This window comes from Octodon degus, unplaced genomic scaffold (genome assembly GCF_000260255.1).
Source record: "Octodon degus isolate 3935 unplaced genomic scaffold, OctDeg1.0 scaffold00038, whole genome shotgun sequence".
Lineage (NCBI taxonomy): Eukaryota > Metazoa > Chordata > Mammalia > Rodentia > Octodontidae > Octodon > Octodon degus.
In genome coordinates this window covers 14314995-14338902 of record NW_004524614.1, presented here as the reverse complement: position 1 = coordinate 14338902, position 23908 = coordinate 14314995, and the positions used below count along the sequence as shown (strand labels likewise).

The window sequence follows — 23908 nt, the reverse complement described above, 5'->3', positions numbered from 1 at the left end:
TTCATTAGTCCAGAGAGCTGGTGATGCAAGCAGAAGCACTAAGAACGGTGGCTTTCAACAAAGGAGTGTGTCTGGGACTCCCAGGGGAGAGAGAAACCCAGATGCCTTCAACTCTGCCTGCAAAAAGTACAATTTTTTTAATCAGACATATTTGAGTTCCAGTTCTTACCCTGCCACCTTTCAGCTATCTGTCTTTAAGCAAGTTACTTGCTGAACTCTGTTTCCTTCTCAAAAACATGAAAAACTATCCAATCCACACTGCAGAATTGATATTATATAAGGCACTGCAGTTCAGTATGTCCAAACTCTGTATTATCTCTCCAAACATGCTCCCTTTGGCTTTAATCTTCTTCAACAAATCCATTATCAAGCTCTATAGTTTAGTTTTATAGTTTTTATCTCTGAAGTATTTCTGGAACTTTTCCATTTACCTCCATCCTCATTGCCCTGTCCTGGACCAGCCACCGTCTCTGGCCATAGGACCCTTAATGCATCCTGTTCTTTCTACTTGACATTCTTCTAAGGATAGCCTTGTGCTCTGTATTGTTCCCTCTGATCTGTTCTTGATGGGACAAGAGCTCTTGAGAGCTTTTAAAATGCAAAGCTGATCCCATGACTCCTACTTGTAATCATCCAATAGATTCTCATTGCCCTTTGGACAAAAGCCAAACTCATTGTGAATTTTAATGCCTGCACACCCTGCAGCCTTTCTGTATTCCTCTATCCTCATTCATAACCTCCCCAACACACACAGACACACACACACACACACACACACACACACACACACGCAATGCCACATATCTGCTTTGCATAATTTATTTAGGTCCCTTTCATACATGGTGCTGGCTGCCCCTCCCATGACTATCTCTGAAGCAGGTGTTCCCCTGAGATTGAAATACTTCTCTTTCACTGTGTCCTACCAAGCTCCCCACCACTGACACCATTATCCATTGTCCCCTCTATAGGGTGGAGGCTGACTTGACCTTATTAGTTATTAGAATTCTGATGGCAAGAGGCAAGCATTCCCCTCTCCAAAAACTTCATTGGAATGATTAGTTTAGTTTTCTGATTTCTCTACAGGCTAGAAATCTAATGCAGCAAGGGAAAGTGGCAGTAAGACTAAGTTTGAGATAGAGTAGGTGAGATTTTATCATCTGCTTATCAAATTGTGCATCATCTTTATGGCTTGATTTCCTTATCTGTGAAGTGGGGTGCATAATTCTATTTACCTCATAGGAAAAAAAATAGAGAAAGAAAGAGACAGAGGGACAGAGAGAGAAGGAGGGAAGACTGGTATGAATAAAATAAGCCTTCAACAAATAGAGACACACATAAAATGGGTACTTGTTAGATACAGTCTTGCTTTGCCTTTGCCTCCTGAAACAAGGAATTCATTCTTAATACTATTTTCCACTAGCTTGCTCCTGGGTAGAGAGTGTATTCCAGGGCTCAAGCACTTGCCTCAGAGGTGCAGAGTCCCAGAACTGCAGAAACACAACTCAGGGAAAAAAAAAAAAAAGCCAGAGGAAAAAATTGTCAATACTAGGTCTGCTTCATGGTTAGTCATTCTTGCCCAATCTACATAGCCTTTGAAACACAAAGACATAAACTGGAATCCAAGAGAGTAAAGAAAATATTATATTCACAAAACTATCTGCAGCCCAACAGTGGACATCTCTTCCTTTCCTTGTGACTTGGTACTGAGTCTCCTGTGCCCCTGTCCTGTAGTACTTGGTTTTTCATCTGAGCTATCCCCTCACTGGGCACTGGCTGGGAAGCCCAGCCTGAAATCTGGAGCATGAAATTCATTCAACAAATACAGTCCTGTGTGCTTGCAAGCCAATTATTCTCAGCATCTCATTGCACTCTGAAAACACACACACACACACACACACACACACACACACACACACACACGACAAGCCTGTAGTCTCTTTATTAAGAATGGGTCCCCAAATATATTTCAAAGGCAAAACTACAAACTAGTGCAGCGTGGAGTATGTGACATTTTTAAGGTCTTTGGAGACGATGACAAAACAAGGAGCTTTCCACTTTCATGGGCCATTAAGTTTTTATGAAAACATCGTGTGGGAAAAATCAATAAACATTGGACCTATCCGCTGCATGGAGTGAGAGCGTCCTTATTACCTGGTAGCTGCCAGGCTTTAAAGGAATTATTGTCATCTTGATTCTCAGATGAGTCACTGGGGCTCTTGCCCCCAGAGGCACTTCGTTATGATTCAATGAAAAGGACTGGGAAGGCTGGGGCTTCCGGAGTGAATGTGTGTCGGGTGGCGGGTGCAGTGGCTCCGCGTTGGCATGAGGCTTAATTGACACCTTTGATGTAGCCTAAGACAGAACCCGCACCTCCCACTGCCGCTTGGAAGACGTCAGCCTTACGCAGAAAAGGCATCTGCTGATGAATCCTGCATCTCATTCAGCCTGCTCTGGAGCAGCCTTAGCCAGCCTTAACTAATCCAACTGCTTCCGCTGGTGCTCGGCTTAGTGCTGAGAAGAGATTTGGCTTCTTGCTATTGTCAGGTCCCCCACTAAGGCTGTGTCCATGTTAGAACTCATAGAAGGTAAGTGAAATGGACTGTCACTCTCCCCTGTGGAGACTCTTATTATGCGCCCTCCAGGATGTGTGTGTCTCCTGTTTAATTCTACTTCACTCATTGTGGAACTGTAATGTTGTCATTTCTAGATGTAAAATGTAGTCAACCTTATATGTTTATAAAATCATATTGCATAAGGGTTTTATTTGTTCTTAGAAGTGATGGTACTCTTTCTGCTCTGTTTATGTGAGTTCTGTGGCTTTATCTTGGCTTCGATAACAGTGTGTAAAACTTGAAAATCCAGTAGAATGCCAGTGATTTGAACCCAATAGATAGCAGCTTTTATTTTCAAAGGCAGCAAAGACAAGTTGTGAGGAGAAATTCCTCACTGTCTGTAGCCAGTTACTTTGCACTAATTAAGACAGGTCCATCAGAATAAGATTGGAGGAGGGACAGGATATAAATGGGTACAGGAACTGCTAGAAGTAAGTCATTAATTACAAAACCACAGTGATTTATTTTATGAAGTCAGTGGAAATATCACTTGTGAACTGTGCTGATATTTATTTTCTGCTGGATAGGGCTGGGCCGCTAAAATAAAAATTAAGGGTGAATCCTCTTAAAAATGTCTCAGGACCTTAACCACACTCCAAAAATCTTTGATGACACAGATAGAGTCATCATTAATAAATTCATCTTGAAAGTTGGATACATTTTTAAAACTATTATATAATGTGCTGCTATATTAAACACAAAATTAACAAAGCAGTGAGTTTGTGAAGATGAATGCTTCCTAATCTTTTCTTCATGACACAGATAAATAGGTGTCTACACTTCAGCAGACAGCCATCTCCCACTGTTTATTTCTCTGAGGCGATCAATTGTCATGAAAATCCCCTAACATGCCATTTTTCTCTTGTGATTTTTTTTTCTAGTTAATGGAACCCCTGGTAGTCAGCTCTCCACTCCTCGCTCGGGCAAGTCGCCAAGCCCATCACCAACCAGCCCAGGAAGCCTACGGAAGCAGAGGGTAAGGAAACAAGCAAGCTAACTATTTGAGATGTGTCTGTGCCTTGGTGTACAGAGCTAGCAAATTGTGCTGCCCGTCTCTAACTTGTCTCCACCCAGCCAGGGTAGGGAGTGACAAATACCGGGTCACTTATCCTTGTTGTGGTTTAGCTACAATGCAGAGCTTTTAACTTCTCTGACCACTTTTCTAAATCTTAACTCTCAGAAGAACATACACTGGCTGATTTACTTTGAGATGTCATCCTCTTTTTTGTTTTAAAGGCACAGAGTTTAGTAGCACTGGTTTGTAAGCTGCCTTAGCGGCAAGAACTTTCATTAGATAGCATTATGGATCACCACCTGCTTAAGGAAAAGGGTAAGTGTTGTTAGTGGAAGGGAGGACTGAGCAGTGGAGAGCCTGTGGAACAGAAGATGGTACCCTCAGAGGAGATGTGGTTTTGTGAATGAAGCCCACAGTGAACACATTTTGTTTCATCTTGTGTAATCATAAAGAACGTGGCTGAGCCTTTAGACCAAAGTGGAAGAGTTGTTAGAAACAAGCATTAGTTTTTCCATACTTGGGAAAGGGATGAGAATTCATGCTTCATTCAGGGTACAAAAAGTGCTCTGCCTATTGTTCTTTCCAGTAATATCATAGCAAGAATCAAAGTACTGGAAAGGGGAGGTGGGAAGCTCGAAGGCAGAAATGGAAGGCCATTCATGGTCTGGACTTCACAAGCAACACTAGCAGAATGTGTGCCTTTAGGAGAGTTCATGATGATGCCCAACAAATAGTTTAATAAGCAAGCTCTCATTGGAAGCTACTGAGCTATAATACTGATACCTTGAATTTGGTTTCTTTTATTATGTGTTTCAAGGTGACCCATCTAAGTTGCATAAATTTAAACCTCAACCAAGAAGGAAGCCCCCTTTCTTGAAATATACTGACCAAGTTGGTCTTTAGCCTGCTGGAACTGTCAGCCATCTTAAAGTAGAGGGCACAGGGGAGACTGTCATACCAAACATCAGGTTTCATTATTTGTCTTCATTTGATTAGCCTAACATCAGGTTGGGCTTGTTTGAATTGCTTGATGAAACCTGGGTCTTGGCAGCAGATTCTCCACTAAAGAGCTGTGTTATCTTAAGTCTATCACCCTTTCTGGGTCTCACTTGGAAAAAAGAAAGTCTCTTTTCAGATAGAAAATCCAAATAACCCTATTCCAAATCCACTTGAGTGTTACTGCTAGGGTCTTCTTAGCCTAATTTAGCATTTTAAAGTGCAGGAATCATTGAACTATGCAAAGAAAAATTGATTGAATTTGTTTAATCTCTTAATAGCCTATCCTTGAGTAGAGAAGAAACTAGTGTGGCCATTCTTTTCTTCTAAATATTACACTGAAAGGCTCCAGGCTGTGGGGCCAGCCCTTATATCCAGCACAGGAAGGACCCTCTGGTGGAGAACTTTCTCTTTCTTGAAGTGAGCACTTCAGAGACTCAGCCTAGCATAAAAATCCCTCTTTATCCTTTGATCCAATCTAAATTTATAGGTGTCCCTCACATTTAGTTGTTGAGCTAAAATTAAGAATGCTTGGGAATCCCTGCTACAGATGTGAGCCAGCTTTCCTCCCACTGTGTTTGTCCTGTGACCCTCTAACCCTGGAGGTGTAAAGCTGTGCTCAGATGTCCTTTGTTGGCAGAATGAGGTAAGAATTTCCATCACTTCCCTTTGTATTCTCTGCCTCTCTAGGATTTCATCTAACTGAGGCAGGAATTTCCACACAGCTGTATAGTCATGGGCTTATATAATTAACACGTTTAGTGCTTGGGAAATAAATGACCACAAGGTTTTCTGACAGACTCTTCATTTTACCAGTTATAGTACCAGTGCAAGCACCATACTTGAAGTGGTGGAGAGTATTCCATTTGTTTTAGGGGGACAAAGAGTTTATCACCACGTGAAAATATTTATTAAACACAGATTGTAAGTAGTTCACTGGATATATTCAAAGATGGTTTAGTTTCCAAGAGTTTGAATTTAGCTGCATATATTCAAAGATGGTTCTGTTTTCAAGGCTTTCAATGGATGAGCATCCTCTATCTATGTACCATGTCAGTGCATGGAGATGTTCCCAGTTGTGGTAGTGGCAGGACCTTCCATCCTGGTGTGCAGACAGCAGCATCAAATAATTCCTTCCAGTTAAACTGAGCCTAGGACATCCCTAAAAACTGTTCCCATTTCAAACTTAATATTCTTCTCAAATGTTTGGCTATATTCCTATGCAGGAAATACTGAAATAAGAAAAAGATGGCATGTGCTAAAAGAAGGCACTTCAAAGAATAAATTAACTCATTTTATTGCAAATTAGAAAACAGGAGCTATTTCTATTTTTTCCCTCCTGTGTTGCCTAGCAACATAGCTGGAAAAATGAGTTAGCTGCTCCCATTCCAACACACACACACACACACACACACACACACACACACACTTCTTGCCCTCTGTAAAATATAAGGATATGAGCTGTTTTTTTCTTTTTAAAGTATTTGGAAAATTGACTACCTTGATTAGAAATAAGAAAATCTATATTTTACTTAGGGATGAATCAATCATCTTTTTTACCTCCCTTAAATTCTGTTTTTATGTTACTTCTTTTGTGATTTTAGAATTGTCATATACAATTAATTCTACATGTTCAATTTTTGTTTCATAAACATATTCATGGCAGAGTACTAAGCAATGTCCCCATTTTTACAAAGAACAATGAATTCGGCTGCTATCTAGAAGTATCTGAGTGGTCACAAAATCGGACCTCAGAGCTTCTTTTCTTGTCCATGAACTCTTTTGGTTCCATTTCTCAAGACCTCAGGATGATATGTGTTGTGCAGGTTAAATGAAGCTCCTTCTTATCCTCCCACATCGCTGACTTTTGTAGATTATCTGATCAGATGATGTGCAGAGTGGGAGGTAGCAAATTGAAAAAAAGCCAACTGTAGACACTTGGCAGATCTGAGCTGGTTGCCTGGCTACCAACTGAGAGATCTCACAGCATCAAGGCCCAGGAGGGAAGATGAGGTGACGTGGTGGGCAAGTGGCTGGGGACAGGAAGGAGCATTGGAAGGGAGTGGATGGGGAATTTGGCATTTCTGCTGTGTCCAAAGTGCATGAGTTGCTGCTCGAGAACCAGAATATGCTAAATACCTGCTGGGGCAGCTGATAAATTATTTTGTGGGACAAGCACATTCCTTTTCTGAAAGAATGGAAAGGAAATGTTCATAGTAAGATTTTCTAGATACAGAGTAGCAGAGCTGGCCTTGGTGGACATCAGGGCCTCAACTGAATGGAGCAGGAAGGAAGGGAAAAGTTCACAAACAGATCAGGTAGTCTTTATCATGTCATTAAGGTGAAATCAGTTATCATTTTATCTATGTAGATGGTTTCTTCATTGTCTTCTTTTCTCATACCCAAAGTAAATTTCTAATAATACTAGAAACCAAGGATGCCATTCAGAGTTGCTCCTCTGGAAGCAACAGGGCACCCACAAAAGCAAATAAACGAAATGTCCCTGCCCTTCGTCTTTCAGGACCTGTACCGCCCCCTCTCCTCGGATGATTTGGACTCAGTAGGAGACTCAGTGTAAAAGACACAATGGAGCAGTGTATATGGTTTGTGATTGGGTGAAGGTTTCACATTTCCTAAGCAAGTGTCTAGTAGTAAACGACACAAAAGAGTTTTGCATACTTTGAAATAATATAGACCAAAACATACAAACATAAATATGTAGCATGTTATATATCCTTGCAGGAAAGGTTTTTAAAACTGTCTTCTCTATTTGATTGGGTTGGAGAAAGTTTCACTCCGTTGATGAAGTTTTTGCATGAGTCCTGGCTCTAGACAAATTTCATGTATGAGCCCAACACTGAGAAAAAGAACATGCTAACAGTGGACAGACACAAAGATATAATTTCCTGTATTTACTGAAGAAGTAATAAAATGGCACTAGCAGACATTTTTATTCTTAAAGTAATATTCTTTTTAAAATTTGGATAACTGATTTTTAGAGGTACTTTTACTGTAGAATAATGAAAATATTTAATTAGAATTTTTTCTTCCTGATAATTTTGGGGGTTAATAAATCTGAGGGGCATTAGAAAATCATGTCAAGAATACATCTCATGGGACCTAATCTTTGATATTAGGAAATTTATTTTTGTTGTCATGTAAATTTTATTTTTTCAATTGATCTTTTATAGATGACAGTATGACTATAGTTTAAATTATATGGAAACATGAGGAACTTGTTCATGGTATTGGCCTAAATTATATAATTCTTCCTTTCAACCATAAATGTAATTTTTCAAATGTATAAAGGTTGAAGCAAGGATTTTTTTTAACACAGAGAGCTTTTAAAAAATTATGTCTGGATGCCTTCCAAAAAATCAATTTGAGAATAAAACTTCTCTTAAATGGTGCTATTATATAAATTAGACCCAAGTATCAAAATCTACATTCTGATACATTCTGGATCTTGCTGGTGTTTTGGAAATTTTCATATGCAAAACTGCTTTTGTGTTAAACCAAGTAAGTCTATTATTATAACCCACTGTTAAATATTAACCCACTAATTCTACTCTTCTAGTCTTCTCTTTTTAAAATCATAGTCAGCTTTGCTTAAACACAAAATAATTTTTAAACATCTGAATGTTAAAAATTAATTTAGTGTATGGTCTAGTCTACTTCAACTATATCCCATGATCATTTAGTTCTACTAGCTCAAACACTAACAACTTCAGACTTATGAAGCATGTTTTTTATGTTTTCCAGACTTAACATATCTCAGTAGGTGATAAGTCAAAAATGTATGATGCATTTGGAGGCTTTGACTTGGCATTTTTTTCAAACTTTGCTTGAAAACAATTTTAAAAGCATTTGATTCAAGATGGAGAGAAATTCAGTTGTCAAAAAAGGTCTTAAATGTTACTGAGTTATCTCTTTGGCAGACTGTTCAACAATTACATTTTACCATCTGGTTTATGTAGTTACCTATGTTAGCACCTCACTTTACAGGTGAGTAAAATATTCCAATCTAAAGAAAAACATGTAAAGTTCAGGCAATCTAACAGCATTTGAGAACTCAGCCCTTGATTAATTAGTGCCTCATTATCCTGTCGGTTGGACAGAAAGACACGTCTTTGACAGGTTATTTGAGAACTGCAAACTGAACCATTACATCTTAAAAGAACCATTCATAATAATACCTGTTCAAGACCTCAGGTTTTAAAACTGTTTCCAATAGAAGTGAACAGAGGCTCCTGCTGAGATCAAAAGGCTGCTTTGTCTTAGCTGAAACAGTAAACATCTGTGAGGTTGCCTGTGCTGGTGTCTGTTTTAGTTATGTCTTTGTAAAATACATTACTTAATACAGTTGAGCCCACAAAAGATTAGTATGTATTTGACTAAACTGTCAAAAATGTAGAGAAAGCACTGGAACAGTTAACTTAAAACTGGTGGGGTCAAATGGTGCAGAACAAAAATAAATTCCAGTAATTTTAACTTCCCCGCACTGTCAATCTTATGGACAACTACTGCTTAGAGAGGTCCAATAAATGCTATTTGTTCTGGATAAGTAGAAGATATTGCCAATTGATATAAAGCCCAAGGCTTTGTTTAGACATGGCGAAAAGAAACTGGACTTGTACTAATTGCTGATAGGTATCATGGCCAACTTTCCATTCAAGCAGTTCCAAGGCAAATGCTATTCCACAGCATTTAATCTTTGAAACATATGACTTTTATTAAAGGACTTTTCAGGGGCAATATATATCATTTAATTTTTGAAACTCAAGCCCCTCAGAGATTGAAATAACACACCATTTATAGACTTCAAGATCTCTTTTTATGCAGGGCATAATTCTATTATACTAACGCAGAAATAAAAAGTCCTCGGTGACAAAGCAGAAGTTTTGCTTCATTGGTGAAATAAAATTGGTGATTTATAAGCACTTAAAATTTCCTTACTTCCAGAATTCTTTTTATAAATTAGACACTGAATTTTAAAATGGATCTACAAGCAAGTGATCACTCCAGCAAAAACTATGCATTTTTGTCCTTAGGAAAATCTTTAAATGAGCTCTGAAGGTTGTGTGCTACTTAAGCACCAGTTTTTTTTTTTTCACTCACTTTTTTCCTTAGACATAAAAGGAAAATATAATAGAAATATCCCCCTGCTTTTGACACTTTAGAAATGTAAAACCTAATAACACATAAAGTATGCAGCTCACTATGAACACAAGTGACAACGGTTGTAAAAGCCAAATGAGATGTTCTCCTCTTGTCCGATCAATCGAGAGGGAGCAGGGAGGGTCCACAGTATTCCTCTATTGCCACAGACTTTTCAAGTCGCGCAGGCCTGCCCATTTGTAAATGCCCTTACATTCATCAGTTAACCCATCTGAATTGTTCAGAAAAACAATTTCTAAAATCATATGACCCAGAATTAATATACTACCTGTGTTTCCTATGTTAACCACAGGGATATTTTGGTTGCATCCACTGCAGTCTGTACATGAGTGGGCTTTTTCTTTTTCTCCTAAAAAATAAGTCTAAAAGCCACATTTCTTCTTAAAGTAAATGAAAATATAGAATATGCTGAAAAATTAATTTGTGTACTTTACTGTTGGACTACTAAGTTTTTCAAGGTGGCCATGTATCTATACAGGGGTGTGGGTGTTTATGTGAATTTGCAGGGCTTGCTGTGTGCCTGTGTAAGTCTCTGCACATGTGATAGACCATGAATAATAAAGGGTGGTATTTGCGACCCACCTTATAAGTTACTGGCTGTTGTTGAATTATATGGAAAACTTTACATCATAAAGTGCTATACTACAGAGTACTGCTTGGAGCATGTTTAAGTTCAAATAAGTGTGCTAACCTATTACAGTAAAATGGCCCCAAATACTCTAATATACTGTCTTATCTCCAAAACTTGAAATACAGATAAGGCAAAATTGAAACCCAGACAAATCCAATATGGTGTTGACTATTAAACCCAAGTACACATTAACATTCATATTGATACATCTTAGCTTTCAATCATTTAAAAACTTGAATACTGTAACTGAAGTTTTCCTATTGTGCATATTAATAGCAGTAGTGATTGTGAGTTAGTATTCACTAAAAAATGAAACAGTGTTTCATAGTTGTGAGTAGTTGAGTGTTATCCTGAAACATGAATAGCAGAGAATCTAAATTGTGCTTGATTTCGAGAATGTCTAATAACAAAGCCAGATGACCTGTAAAGCTAAAGTACTTTTAAGACACACTGACACACTTTGAACGTATCTGCTATATGTATGTATGTTTCTACATAAGTACATACACATTTGAAAATGCTAATCGATTGACTTTACTATCTATGTGTATGTTCGCTCATTTAGGCATCTTTGCATTAGCTGTGCCATCATCTCTAATTGTGCATGTGACACCTATATTTGATTGAGATATACTGTGGAACTATAGTATGGAAATTAGAGATGTATTGAATTCAATATACCAATTGCCTGATGCGGTCTGTTGTAAGTCATCTGAAAAATATTTGTAATTTTGTGCTGTAATGCATGTGAAAAAAATAGCAAGTCAGAGGCCCTTGCTATAATTTTTAAGGGTGCATGATATATGATGTTTTTAAAATGTGGTTCATTTTAGTTAAGATGATGAATAAATTCCAAAATAGTATAAATGATGCATGTGATACATGGGTGTTTGTATTATACATGGCCGCAGAATGTTTTTGAAGCCAGGAAAGTAACTGAAGGTTTATAGGCAAAAAGGTATGACAGTTAATTGTCTTGTGATATGTTTTTGAGGAGTTTATACTCATCAACATGCAAGGAATTAAGTTTATTTTTTCTAAAGACTCTTTACTTTGAAATACACTATGTTAGAAATTTGGATAAAATTTTTTATAAAGAGGTTATGTACTTTCTGCTTATGATTTTAATTGCTTGGATGCATATTCTTTTTGAGTATTTGGTGTCAGAATGCTTTAAACAGCACTATATTTTTAAATCCAACATTTCAGGCCATCAGCAGAGTTCTGTAGTGCTGAGAACTAATGAAATGTTTCACTGAACTACCCAGTTTTGAAAGTTCCATCTGTTTGTGCTGTGGTTTCATTGTAAAATGTTGTATCTTGTATTTCATTCTGGATCATGTTATTCCTCTTGAAGTTAATTTTGTGACACTTCTACCTTAGAATAATTATGTAATAAACAGAAAAAAACCTGCCTATGTTGTTCAGTGAGTTTCTTTCAGAAAGTTTGATGGATAGAGGTTGAGATGGAATGACTGCATGGGCGAAAGGTCACCTTTATAATCATGCATTGGAAAGTCTTGTCTTGAGATTAGCATCAGCAAGTGATACTTGAGATACTTCAGAATAGCAACATGTAACATCTAAAGTATAAAATACTGACATTAAAACAAAAATAAGATGATTATCTGATGAGGAAGTCCGTTTCAGTTAATTGCAGTTAAAATCAATAACACACCTTCCTCTCAGGGTTGCCTTGGAAGTGAATTTGTCAATAAAATTGGCAACTGGTTAAAAAAACATTTCCAGGCCTTTTAAAAATATGGTAGCTTTCTCCTGAGCTTAGAACTATTTTCTTGAGCTCATCGAATTTGCAGGGAGGAATATGTACATTTGTTTATGTGTCTGTGAGCGTGCATGTATGTAAGTTATTTTTTTTAAAAGCACAGGATAAATGGTTATATTCAATAAACCTTATAGTTAAGTAAATAATGATAAAATATTACAAGTCTAATCTTTGGTTTAGAACAAAAAAATCATGCTATATTTAGTATAATACAGTATAAAGAAAAATAGAGAATTTTGTTGCTAAATTTAGAAAATTCTACAGCAAAATTTTTACATCTAATTTATTATAAAAGTTCAATATTTTGGTCTTAAATCTAGCATTTTGGTTTTAACTTTAAAATTAATTTGTTCAAATTGGTTCTCTTTATTATTTCCATGATAAATTTATTAAGTGTCCACAACAATAGAAGTACAACTGTAGGGAAATGTTTCTAAATTTATAAAAATGCCAAACTATGTTCATACTTTTTAAATATAACTAGAGTATTAAGTTAAATGTAGTAGGTGCCTAGAAGAATAATGAGCTCCTTTCACTACAGGTTGAGAACCCCATTTGAGAAGTAAATCACTGAGGAAATTATTCTATCCAGAGGGGGTACGTGAAATGGTTTTCTGGCCTCTTTCCAAACTATGACTTCATGAAGAGTAAGTCAGAATAGAGGCATTGTCATTACCCAATCACAAAGCCTCTTCAAGAAAATTGGTTCAGACCATGAATTTATACTGAAAAGTAGATTCAAAGACTACCTGAAATGACAGATTATAAATTACAAATAAATGCACTTAATTTTTAAATTCTTAGCTCCTATGGCTTCACTAGCATAGAAATAATCCCAGCATTTTCATTTTTATTTTTTCCTCTCCTCAGGTAATCAGTTTCATGCATAACAGTTCTCTAGTTTGTTTGGGGTTTTTTGTTTGTTTTTTGAGGTAGGGTCTTATTATGTAGTTCAGGCTGGCCTTGAACTCAGTTTGTATCCCAGTTTGGCCTCAAATTAATTACAATCCTCCTGTGTCAGCCTCCCAACCTCTTGGATTAAGATGTGCACCATTATGCCCTGCCAATTCTCTAGCCTTTTAAACAATTTAACCTTTATGAAATTTAAAATCTTCATTTAATTTTTTTTAATATCATTCTTAGTTACACACATGACTGCCTATGTCACAAAGTCTATTGAATGAGCAGACAATGAAGAATCCAAACAAAGGAATCTGGAGGGAAAAGGTATTCCTTTTGTATCTTATAAAAAATGAGGTCTCTGCAGGTTGATATCACAAATAATTGTCCCACAACCACTTGTAAATATGTGGATTTTCTGTACTGCATAGAATCCGATGGGTTTTATACTCTCTGCTAGGATTATCAATATTGTTATATTGTCTCATCATCAACATTTCCACAAGCCTTCAGTCAAGACCACCAAAGCAGCAGTTAGAGTTTATTAAATATTTATTGTTTGTACCTAACCATTATAAAGTCGACAATGATTACTTGCCTTCTATTCTTTTCAACCATTTCTCCAAACCAATAGTAACTTAAAAAGTCATAACTACCTGCATGCCATGATGAAAAGTGAAATGGAAACAGTACGGTGATTAAACCTAAATGAAAGTTGTCTGGTGAAACTTGTCAACATTGATGAGATCAATTGTATTAGTTGACTATTTTGCAAAGTTTGGTGCAGCACGATCTGCAGCTGAGTAACGTGAATACAAGTGGCTGGAGAAACTCGTAACATTTTAAACAATCTGCTTTTTTTTAACTACATAGTCATCATATACATCTTGGTAAAATGTGGTTAAAGCTGTTATGTTAGCTTTCTCACTTACTGCACAAAGTACGGTATGTTCTCCATCTGTTATGTGATCCAAACTAAATAGCTACACTTAGGATGTGTTCTTACTTAAGGCAGCTCTTTTATGAAGGTGTACTATACAAGCATCCAGGTGTCAGCAACCTGCCCAAATGGTTCCCATTAAATCTGCTGGAGGTGGTGACATTTGAAATGTCACAACGTCTCTCAGAGTAGCTAATTGCATTAAATGCTAAAATAACTGTGTTTTGTACTGTACCTCCAGATGCTTTGGTATTAGCAAATTGACTGCAGCAAAACCTTAGCAGCATGTACCATCTAATATGGTTTATGCTCTCAGAGAAACCAAATAGGTAAATCTACTTCTTTTGGAAGTGATCAGAACTTTAGATAGGTTTTTTCAGCTTCTGTATCCATAAATAAAGATTGGTTAATCTAGCTACTTCAGTCCTAAAGAATAAGAACTCATATGGTTTTTCTTCACTATTTTCAAACTCCTTCAGGCATCAGAGTAATGCTCAGAATTTTCCAGGAAAGTTTAAGTTAGTGTTGAGGTGGTTTAATAACAGCCATACTCAAAGAACCACTCTGTTTAGTAAAGTGACTTCAACTGAGAAAGAGCCACAGAAATGTCAGGTGAAAAAATCAGAATCCAAAAAATAAGAAGTAAAAAGGACATGAATGTAATAAAGATGACATTTAATATGAATAAATATGAAATCTTGGACCAAAACACCAGCATCCTGAACACAGACTGTGGGAATGCAGTCTGTGCATTGGTGAGCACAAGGAAAGGTCAAAGCACAGGGCATCACTAATGAGCTGGTATAAACCTGAAGCAAATTAATATTTTATTTACAAGAAAGAAACCTCTGTCATTCCCCGTTCTGGGCTGGTCAGAAAACAAAACAAAACACTATCGCATTCGGTTTTGAGCCTCAGCTTTAAAGAAAGATCCTTCCAGCTGGAGTGTGTCCACACCCAGGTGCGGGGATCTAGGAACACTGCCACAGGGTGGACACCAAAGGGGGATAACCAGGTAGAAGTAGTATGCAAGTGGAAACAGAGTGAACACAGGAAGAGTAACTGTCCCCAAATCCTGAAGCACGCCCACATGGAAAATGGGTTACACCTGTACTGACTGACTTTAGAGACATGACAGGAATAATAAGTAGACAGTCCAGAGGAACCTAACTTCACCGTAGCTAAGTGATTCTACTTTGTCTCATATTAGTGATGAAGGGGTAGTATGTTTGGGACTGGTGGTGTTTGAACAAAGGCCATCTGACCAGCTAGTTGGTCTTCCTGTGGGGAAGTTTTGGCCTTTCGATGGTGTGGGATGGAATAGATAATATTTAGGTTTATACAAGTCCTTAAAGTTTTTTGAGTCCATGAATGATCAACTGTCTTGTGAAAGTGGGTGGCATTCACCACCTTTGGGGGCAAAAAAGAAGAAATAACACCAGTAGAAGTTTAATACACTTTTTTCCTCTATCTAATAAACAAAACAAGCACTGTCTATTTATAGAGTAAACTATTTATATATAAATAAGTTGTTTTTCTTTTAAGACTTTCAATCATGTGCTGCCCTCAACAGGAAACTTGAGATGGCTGAGGGTACATTTTGAGAAACACAAAGCTAAAGTTGAAAATAAACAATTGTAGATATAAGCAAACTTACGTGAATCCTAATTTTTTTAGAACAGAGGCGAAAAATCTTGAGGGACTTTATTCGTATAGCAGAGAAAACACCACTATTATCATGGCAAACATCCAGGACACCAGACATTTGGTGATACTGTTGAAAATGGGATTCATTAGTTGATAAGGCTGCTTAGTGGATAATATCCAGCAAATTTATAAAATATTTCAACTTAAAAGATGTTTTCCTATGTTTTGGGTCAGAGCTCTTTGTTGAGAACCTAATATTCTTATTGTAGAAACAGCTTTTTGCCAATGAGTGTACAGTGTGGGCATCTTTGCTAGTGAACACACAATCTGTTTATTAACTTGGCCACTTAATGAAAGAATGTGTCTTTGTATTTGAAAACTTAAAAATATCACTAGGCGAGGCAGTGGCTGCCACTCCCACCACAATGTGGCCACAAAATGAAACATCATTTGTATCACTGCTGGAAGAAACTCAAGGACCAGAAAGCTCAGAAGAGAAGGTCTACATCCTAGACAGTTGGTGCTTCTCTGCCTAGAACACCATTATGTCTGCAATGACATAGGAGATAAAGGATGTAGCTTTCTGGGAAATATGCCTCTTCCCCTCAAGTGTGGTGATATTAATGATTATTTTCTCTAGGCATCAACATATGACATCTGCCTCATCTTAGCCTCCTACCCCAGTATTACAAATAAAAGTTTTTCACAAATAGACATAAAATTTAGCTGAGCATAGTTGGGAGACTCATGTTTATAGTGCCTTCAACACAGAACAGTATGAATCAGTAGTGTCACCCTAAGAAAAACTTTGTTTCAAGATTAACATAGGAACCCTTTTTTCTCATATGACATGTGACAAATGTGTGGTACTAGTCACAGAGGAAGGCTGGACAAGAGAAGAGGGAGACACAGCTTAAGCTAGTCACCAGCCTTATTGCTGGGGGATTTTAATGATACTGGAATTTAAGGGACACATAGTTCAAATAGTATGGCGACATTCAGGGATATATATAAGGTATCTGTGACAAGGAAGTTGCTATTAACTTTCATCCCAGTCATGTCAACTGTCACTGTTGTGAATTCATCCTGTGGAATATGCTCATCTTTGTCACATCCAGGAACGTATTCTATGGTGTTTGATTCAAACAGCCTCACAGTGATTTATACAGTATTCCCCCAACTATAAGCATATACGTTATGAAAAATCAAATTTTAGAATTTCCTACTCAGGAGGTTGTTGGGTACAATGGATTATATAAAATCTCTTCAACCCCTTACTTTGCGCACAGTTAAGGCTGAATGGAATGAGGAGAAGGTTAAAGGGAAACAGGTAAGAAGAAGAAAATGAGATCAAGTTTGCTCCTCATCACCTCTTCACTATCAATTCAACCACAGATGCTCTTTTCCTTCTCTCTGCTCCTCAGACAGCTGGCACCAGGAACCAGTGCTCTCATCAGTCCAGCCAAGTGGATAAGCCCAGGGAAGCATGAGGAAGATCTTGTAGGACAAGCTCTGTTCATTATTCAGTAATAGTTTTGCAGTGTGCAATTCCTTTCTCAAGAAGTAGATGCAGAGATGGAAACATTCATTGTGAAGATACATCCCAGCCAGTCAGAATATTCAATATTTGGTGTTATTGGTCCATTGAGGTCTCTGACACACTTGTTATTCTATTTGTTCTCATGGGAGTTGGGTCAAGTGCATCAAAACTACAAGGTAATCCATAGGCCTAGGCTTTTACTCTTCAACTAGTAATCTGTTCATTGCTTGTGCTTTTACATCAAAGTGAAATTAGCAAACCCACTCTATTACCTTTCTGCTAAAATGGTGGTAAGGCACAGTCTTTATGTTTTCAGGAAATTTTATAAAAGCAAATTGAAGATAATTTTTCTTTTGTAAGAATAGGAAAACTAGTGAATAAGATCAGAAGTGCCATGTTTACAATCTGTTGCAGTAGACAAAACTACAGTGAGACACCTACCATCTGTTACCCAAACTGTGACCTAGAGGAAGCTTATTTTAGGAAAAAGGAATAAGAAGTTGTGGACCATCCATGCTTACAGCGTTTAGCCTGGTCCAGTCAACACAACACACCAATGCTTAATGAAGAGAGAGCAGACATAAACTGAGTATGCTAAGGACCTCCTTTTCCAAATCCTCCCTGGGAGGGAGCAAAGCCATCTCTTAAGATCCAGGCTGAGCACAGTATGTAGCATCTCAGTCACTCTGACTCTTCCTTTTCATTTTGTGTTTCTGTTCCCCTGCAGAGCTCTCAGCATGGTGGCTCCTCTACTTCACTGGCATCCACCAAAGTCTGCAGCTCGATGGATGAGAATGATGGACCCGGGGAAGGTGATGAGCTAGGGACTTGATATTTAAGAGAAGGTTCAGCTCCTGTAGGGAGCACAGCATACATTGACTATCTTACATATTGAATGGAAGGAAAAGGAAAATTTTAAGCAGCTCATAAGATCAATCACAAGGGGATAAGATGGACTATGGCTTCAACCAGCAATGGGATCTGCACTTTGAGAACAGGAGGGTGGAGGTGGTATAATTGGGAGGCACTTCACATCCTCTCAGGATCCTTATTTCCAAGCAAGGCCAGCTATTGCCTGCTTTGGAAACAAGATAGGGTGACTGCTGCCTCTGTGTTCCCAAGCTCTGCTCATGTTTCACATATTAAGGACTGTTGACTCTCTGGGAAGTCACAGTCTCACAGATGTGCTCTAGCTTGAGTAAACTCGGGGTATTAAAAGAGAGATTTACAAAAAGATTTCATTGAGGGAAATAGAAAAATTTTCTTTTTTTTCCATAAGTGTATTCAATTTCTAATTTCTCTGTGATGTGGCCTAATGATTTGGGTTCCATAACAAAAGTGTTCGCTACTTCATCAGATGCTTTTGAGGCAAGAATGTTCAACTCTCTCTTAGTTCCTATTCTATAAAACAGGGATTGCAAAACACTCCCATGCCCTCTCTGGGGATTGTTACCAAGTTTAAATCCATTAGAGAAAAGTATTTGAAAAAAATATACGTCTTCTATTCAAACTACTTTTAAAAATCAGCTAATTTGTTTTAAATGTTATGTCTTGCTATTTTCCCACAAAGCACCCTTCATGTTACATATTTTTTAATTACATGAAGTGTGTGATTTGCATTAGAATTATTTCCTGGCTACCACACAATATCAGGAATTATTGCAGATTTATACATGAATCACCTACAGATCTCTTTTGTTCCAACTCGTTTTCACCTAATGAAATGAAATAGCCCTTGGTTAAGCTTTTGGCTGAACCTTTTTAGCCAAAAACCTAAAAGGGTCTCTATCAATAGTCAGGGAAAAGAAATTCCAGGCCTGGTTTGTATTTGGATGGGTGCTCTGGTGAATGCTCCCACTGGGAGGAAAAATGAACTATGTCTTTCCATTTCAATCTATAGGGTCACATTCATCCCCATCAACCAAAGATGATTACTTTAACTGCCCGGGTACTAAAGAGCCTTAGAACTGTCACATAGATGATGTTTCAGAAATTCAGGTGTTTTGCAGTGAATTCGAAACATTGCCAATCGTGTCTCCCATTCCCATAGAGGACACAGAAATCCCCAGGCTGACTCCTTGACACAAAGGCAGGATTATGGCTTATTTTCCAGGTAGGAAAAAGGAAGGGCTCCAAGCTCTCACTCGATCCAGGGACTGCCCATGTAGTTTCTCATAGGGAAGAGTAAAACACTGTCCACAAAGAGGTGAAGAGGCTGTGTAAATAAATGCCGAGGGCCATAGCAGCAGTGGATATCCCACACTTAGACAACACTTTCCAGAAGTTCCATCACCTTAGAATCCAGAGTGGTGTGGACTCAATATCATCACACCAAAATAAAGGTCTTAAAGTAGGTAGCCAATAATTGTTAGTTTTCATACGTCATTCCCCAATGATATGGAGTGATGGTGAATTTGCAAATTTCACCAGAAAGCTGGTTCACCTCCTAAGGTTTTCATTTAAGTAGAAATGCTTAATCTGAGTTTATGATGAAAGGTCAGAAGAGGAGCACATTTATAAGACCCGCTAGGCCCCCATCACATTTTGCATTCAAACTGCTTGGGAGAGAGCTAGGATTTACTTTTAAGCAAGTAAGTGTTAGAGCCCAGCTATAAAAGGCTTTTTACATCCCTAACATGTTAAAAGTTATCCTGTATATTTATGTGACCTAAGTGTGGCTTATTTAAGTTTATAGCCTTGGATATTTGAAGCATTATTAGACATTTTTTAAATATTTCAAAATGCATTTTGGGGGGACAAATGCAATGTGTTACTGACTCTAACATAAATGAAAGTACAATCCTGCTCTGTTCACAAACATAATAAAAATTACAATTTTAATTCAACATCTGCTATGCAGGTCACTGGTGAGAACATTTGTCTAAAATTTTCTCATTGGTACTGGGGAGGGGTGGCAATCAGCGCTTAGTTCGTAAGAGATTTTACGGAGATCACCATTTCAGGATGTAGTAAAACTGTGTATCCAAACAGCAGGCATTTTTCATGCTCATACCGTGTCAAGCAGCCCAGAATCCCTTAAGAACTGAATTTTCCTCCTGTGCCATATATAAGAATGTCATTTATCCATTCACAGTTGGTATTTGGTAGATGTTATTGATCAAATTGGCATGAAGTTAAAAAAAAAAAAGTAAAACTTTCTCTTCAGAATTCTCATTGCAGCATAAAATATAAGTTGCCCTTTATGTAAGTGGAGGTGGACGCCATATGTTTCCTTTTATTTTATCATCTTCATTAAAACTGTTGAGTATATTCAAAGTCAGGGGGGCCAATCCCATCATGTATGGAGAATGACATATTGATTATGAATCAATTCCAATCTATTAGATGATACTTCTAGATATCTCCTTGTATAACATCTGTGTCCCCTTTTACACCAATAAAAACATACTAATGGTCCTTTCAGAAGTGTCAGAGGAAGGCTTCCAGATTCCAGCCACGATAACAGAACGATATAAAGTCGGAAGGACAATAGGAGATGGAAACTTCGCTGTTGTCAAGGAATGTGTAGAAAGGTAAGAAGGATATCATTTGCATGGAACTTTAAAGGGAACATTTGGCATTGTTTTTAAGACTTGTCTCTATTTGTAGTCTGTGGCACATATGGAATAAGTTAATGTTTCAACCCCAGATGCAAAAAAAATCTAACAACAGACTTGAAAAATGTAGTGATTCTTAGAGTCGATCTATTTTTTAAAGACTGATTTCTTTTTCTAATGTACTCAACAAAACTTTGCCAGCTCTTTCAGGTAAGTTTTCATCTTGTTTTTAAAAAATCATATTGGGGAGGCCTGCTGGTTAGCTCAGTTGCTTAAGTGCTTGCCTATGCAAACGCAGTCAGGCACAGATACAGCGGTTCAATCCCCCGCTCCACATGCCTTACCAGACGCGCCCTTAAGGCAGCCAAAGCCAGCCAAAAGAAAAAAAAATCCTTCTAAAACATTATTGAATAGTTTTTCCCATACTTCTTTTGAAAAGTATTTTGTAGCGCTCAGAATATTCTTGTAAAGTTTGATCTCAAACACATACTACTATAAAATTATGATAACCTTGAAAGGCTTTTATATATATATATCACCAACAAAAATGGTTTTGCCACTTAAAATTGCAGCATTAAAATGGATGATCCAGGTAATTGCAGGTGGGATGGAAGGTTTTAGAGTGAATGACTTATTCCTTGGTTCTTGATGCCTAATGGAGGACATAGCTCTTAACTACTAGATGGAGAAGTGACAGCTGATAAAGTTACAGCCCACACTAAGGCGACTTCAAACCCTCAGCTCAATGTCAGATTTGGATTTTTGTTCTTGGGCAGTTTGCTTTAGGGAACTCGATCAGAGCTCACAACCTCCTCTTGGAAGTGGCTGGGCGGGGCTGGCAGGTCAGGAGGAGCGAGGCTCACTTCTGGAGAGTGCGGCTCTCAAGAGCTGGCCCATCATCCTTCTTGCTCCCAGGAGGGCGGGCACTGCCAGATCTTCAACACCGCTTGTAAGTCATACTCCTATGGTCTATACTACCAAATGAAGGAGATTCCTCAGACTAGAAGACAGACAACAAAGATTTAGTCTGGAAGAGACAGAGCTGGTTCTTCTCCAAGGGCACTGATTTAGAAGCACAAGCAGTGCCACATTAGAGATCGAAGTCTGTGATGAGCCTCAGCTACCATGAGGGGTCAGTCTCATCACTGCTTACTCGTGTGTTTCCTGCCCCCTCCCTGCACGACTTGGAAAAAGCTCCCCATTAAGGAAGCCGAGCCCTCATTAAGCTACCCTTGAGCTCCAACCTTGCTCCACTCCACCATGCCAGCTGGGCACAGTATGTGCAACTGTCAGCAACTCCCTGTAGCTGCCCCTTCTTCATGAAAGAAGGGCCTGAGCAATCCGAAGCTGGAAAGTCCCTTTTGTGGATCCTACCAGATCACTTTCTCCTCTCTTTCCCCCATTTGCTAATCCTCCTCTTCAGAGTTCTGCCAGTGGTTGTCATATTGGTTGCAAAAATAAAAAAAAGTTGCTTTGCTTTCCTAGACCTCCTACCTTCTAAAACATTTAGGTTCTAAAACACTGTTTGCTGACATAATCTATCTATGAGACCCTTACCTTATGATATTTTGTGTAATTATCATAGCAATCCCACAAAGTCAGTATAGACTTGTTCTATAGAAAGAAAGACTGAACAAGTTAAACACCAAAGGTGATTCAGCTGAGGCACAAATCAAAGCTGCGCTCCCAAGCCCACGATTCTCACCTCTCTGCCTCTAAGGGGTCTCCTTCCAGAGCCTGGCATAGCTGAGCCAAGACCACACAAATCTCTTTTAGCCCTTTACAGATGAGAAAAATTGGGAAAACCCTTCCTGAGATGGTAGGAGGTACATAAGCAAGTGTGCGTGTGTTTACCTAAGTTTGTATTTCATTGATCCTTTTACTGATTGTAAATCTAACCCTTTTTATTTTCATGGTAGCAGAAAGCCCTGTTTCTAGCAGCTTGCCATGGCTTTTCTCAGTGGGGTGTCTGGTTATTTGCCAATGTTCATCATCTGTTAAGGCTTACACGGTGGCCATGTGCTATTTCTCCTAGCTGATCCACATATTAGGATGGCATCTTAGTACTGCTGTGCCTGTCTTTTCACACTAGTGATTTCTTATTTCTCCATCCAGAATGAATTCTTTTCATTCTAAGCTGTATTATATTTATTTTGCATAAGTTCACATCTTGAGTCTCACTGTATGAAACTCCAGAGTCTAAATACCAGATTGCTTCCAAAGTGTTAGTATTCAGCTCCTGCTGAACAAGGACATATGGCATGTGCCCTCTCTCCCTCCCCAGAGGTACCATGAAACATTCTTTTAATATTTTCCAGAGGGCCAAGAAAACAAAAGCGAGCTAAAAATGTTGTGAGTGGCACACATGGCTTGTGGGTACATTCTGCCATATTTTGAGAAATGAATATATATTAACATGGGCCAGCTTGTTCCTCTACTTTTAATAGTATGCTATATGGACAGATTTTCTACAGCAATGGACTCAATAACAGGGCCACACAGGTCTTCTGTAGTCTTGTGCCAGTGTATATTTGGTAGTGCCCTATGGCTAGGTCCGCTGAGATTTCTGCCTGTGCTCCACAAGGAAGTTTTCAGGTGGCCTCAGTGACCCTGAGAACAGGCTGAGGGAAGTAATGGCTGGTGACTTCAACTGAGAGAAACATGCTTGATTATGAGTCTGTTCTATGGAACATATTTTGAGTTCACCAAGGCAAATTCATGGAGCTGCTGTGCATTCAGGAGATGTGAGAGCACCTTGTAGGGCATGCTAGGAGGGACCCTCCACGTATCACTGGCTTGGCGCATATGGAGTAATGGCACAGAAGTCAGCGGTATGTGTGCTCTAGTCTCGAACAAGCTCTCGGCTCTCCTCCCTCTTGCACTATTCACATTTTTAGTGATAAGGCACCAGAACTGCTTTAAAATTGTAACTGTTCATTCTCCTCTCTGTCTCTCTGTCTCAGTCTCTGTCTCTGTCTCTGTTTGTCTGTCTGTCTGTCTGTCTCTCTCTCTCTCTCTCTCTCTCTCTCTCTCTCTCTCTCTCTCTTTCTTTGTCTCTGTGTCTGTGTCTGTGTCTGTATTTGTCTCTACCTGACTCTCTCTCTGT

The 23908-nt window shown here is 38.4% G+C and overlaps 1 protein-coding gene across 5 annotated transcripts in view; it reads left to right on the top strand.

The window, feature by feature from the left end:
- Positions 1-23908, top strand: part of Dclk1 (doublecortin like kinase 1) — a 368880-nt gene that overhangs the window by 276398 nt on the left and 68574 nt on the right. For 2 of the 5 annotated variants that reach the window (XM_004631084.2, XM_004631083.2), the window contains exons 1-4: positions 2231-2585; positions 3494-3588; positions 17973-18057; positions 20670-20778. In XM_004631084.2, the coding sequence (XP_004631141.1) occupies positions 2567-2585; positions 3494-3588; positions 17973-18057; positions 20670-20778 (308 nt within the window). In that variant the 5' untranslated portion in view covers positions 2231-2566. Of the gene's footprint in view, positions 1-2230; positions 2586-3493; positions 3589-7144; positions 7501-17972; positions 18058-20669; positions 20779-23908 lie in introns of those variants that run through there. The other 3 variants (XM_023715092.1, XM_004631081.2, XM_004631085.2) reach the window with 3 other exon arrangements.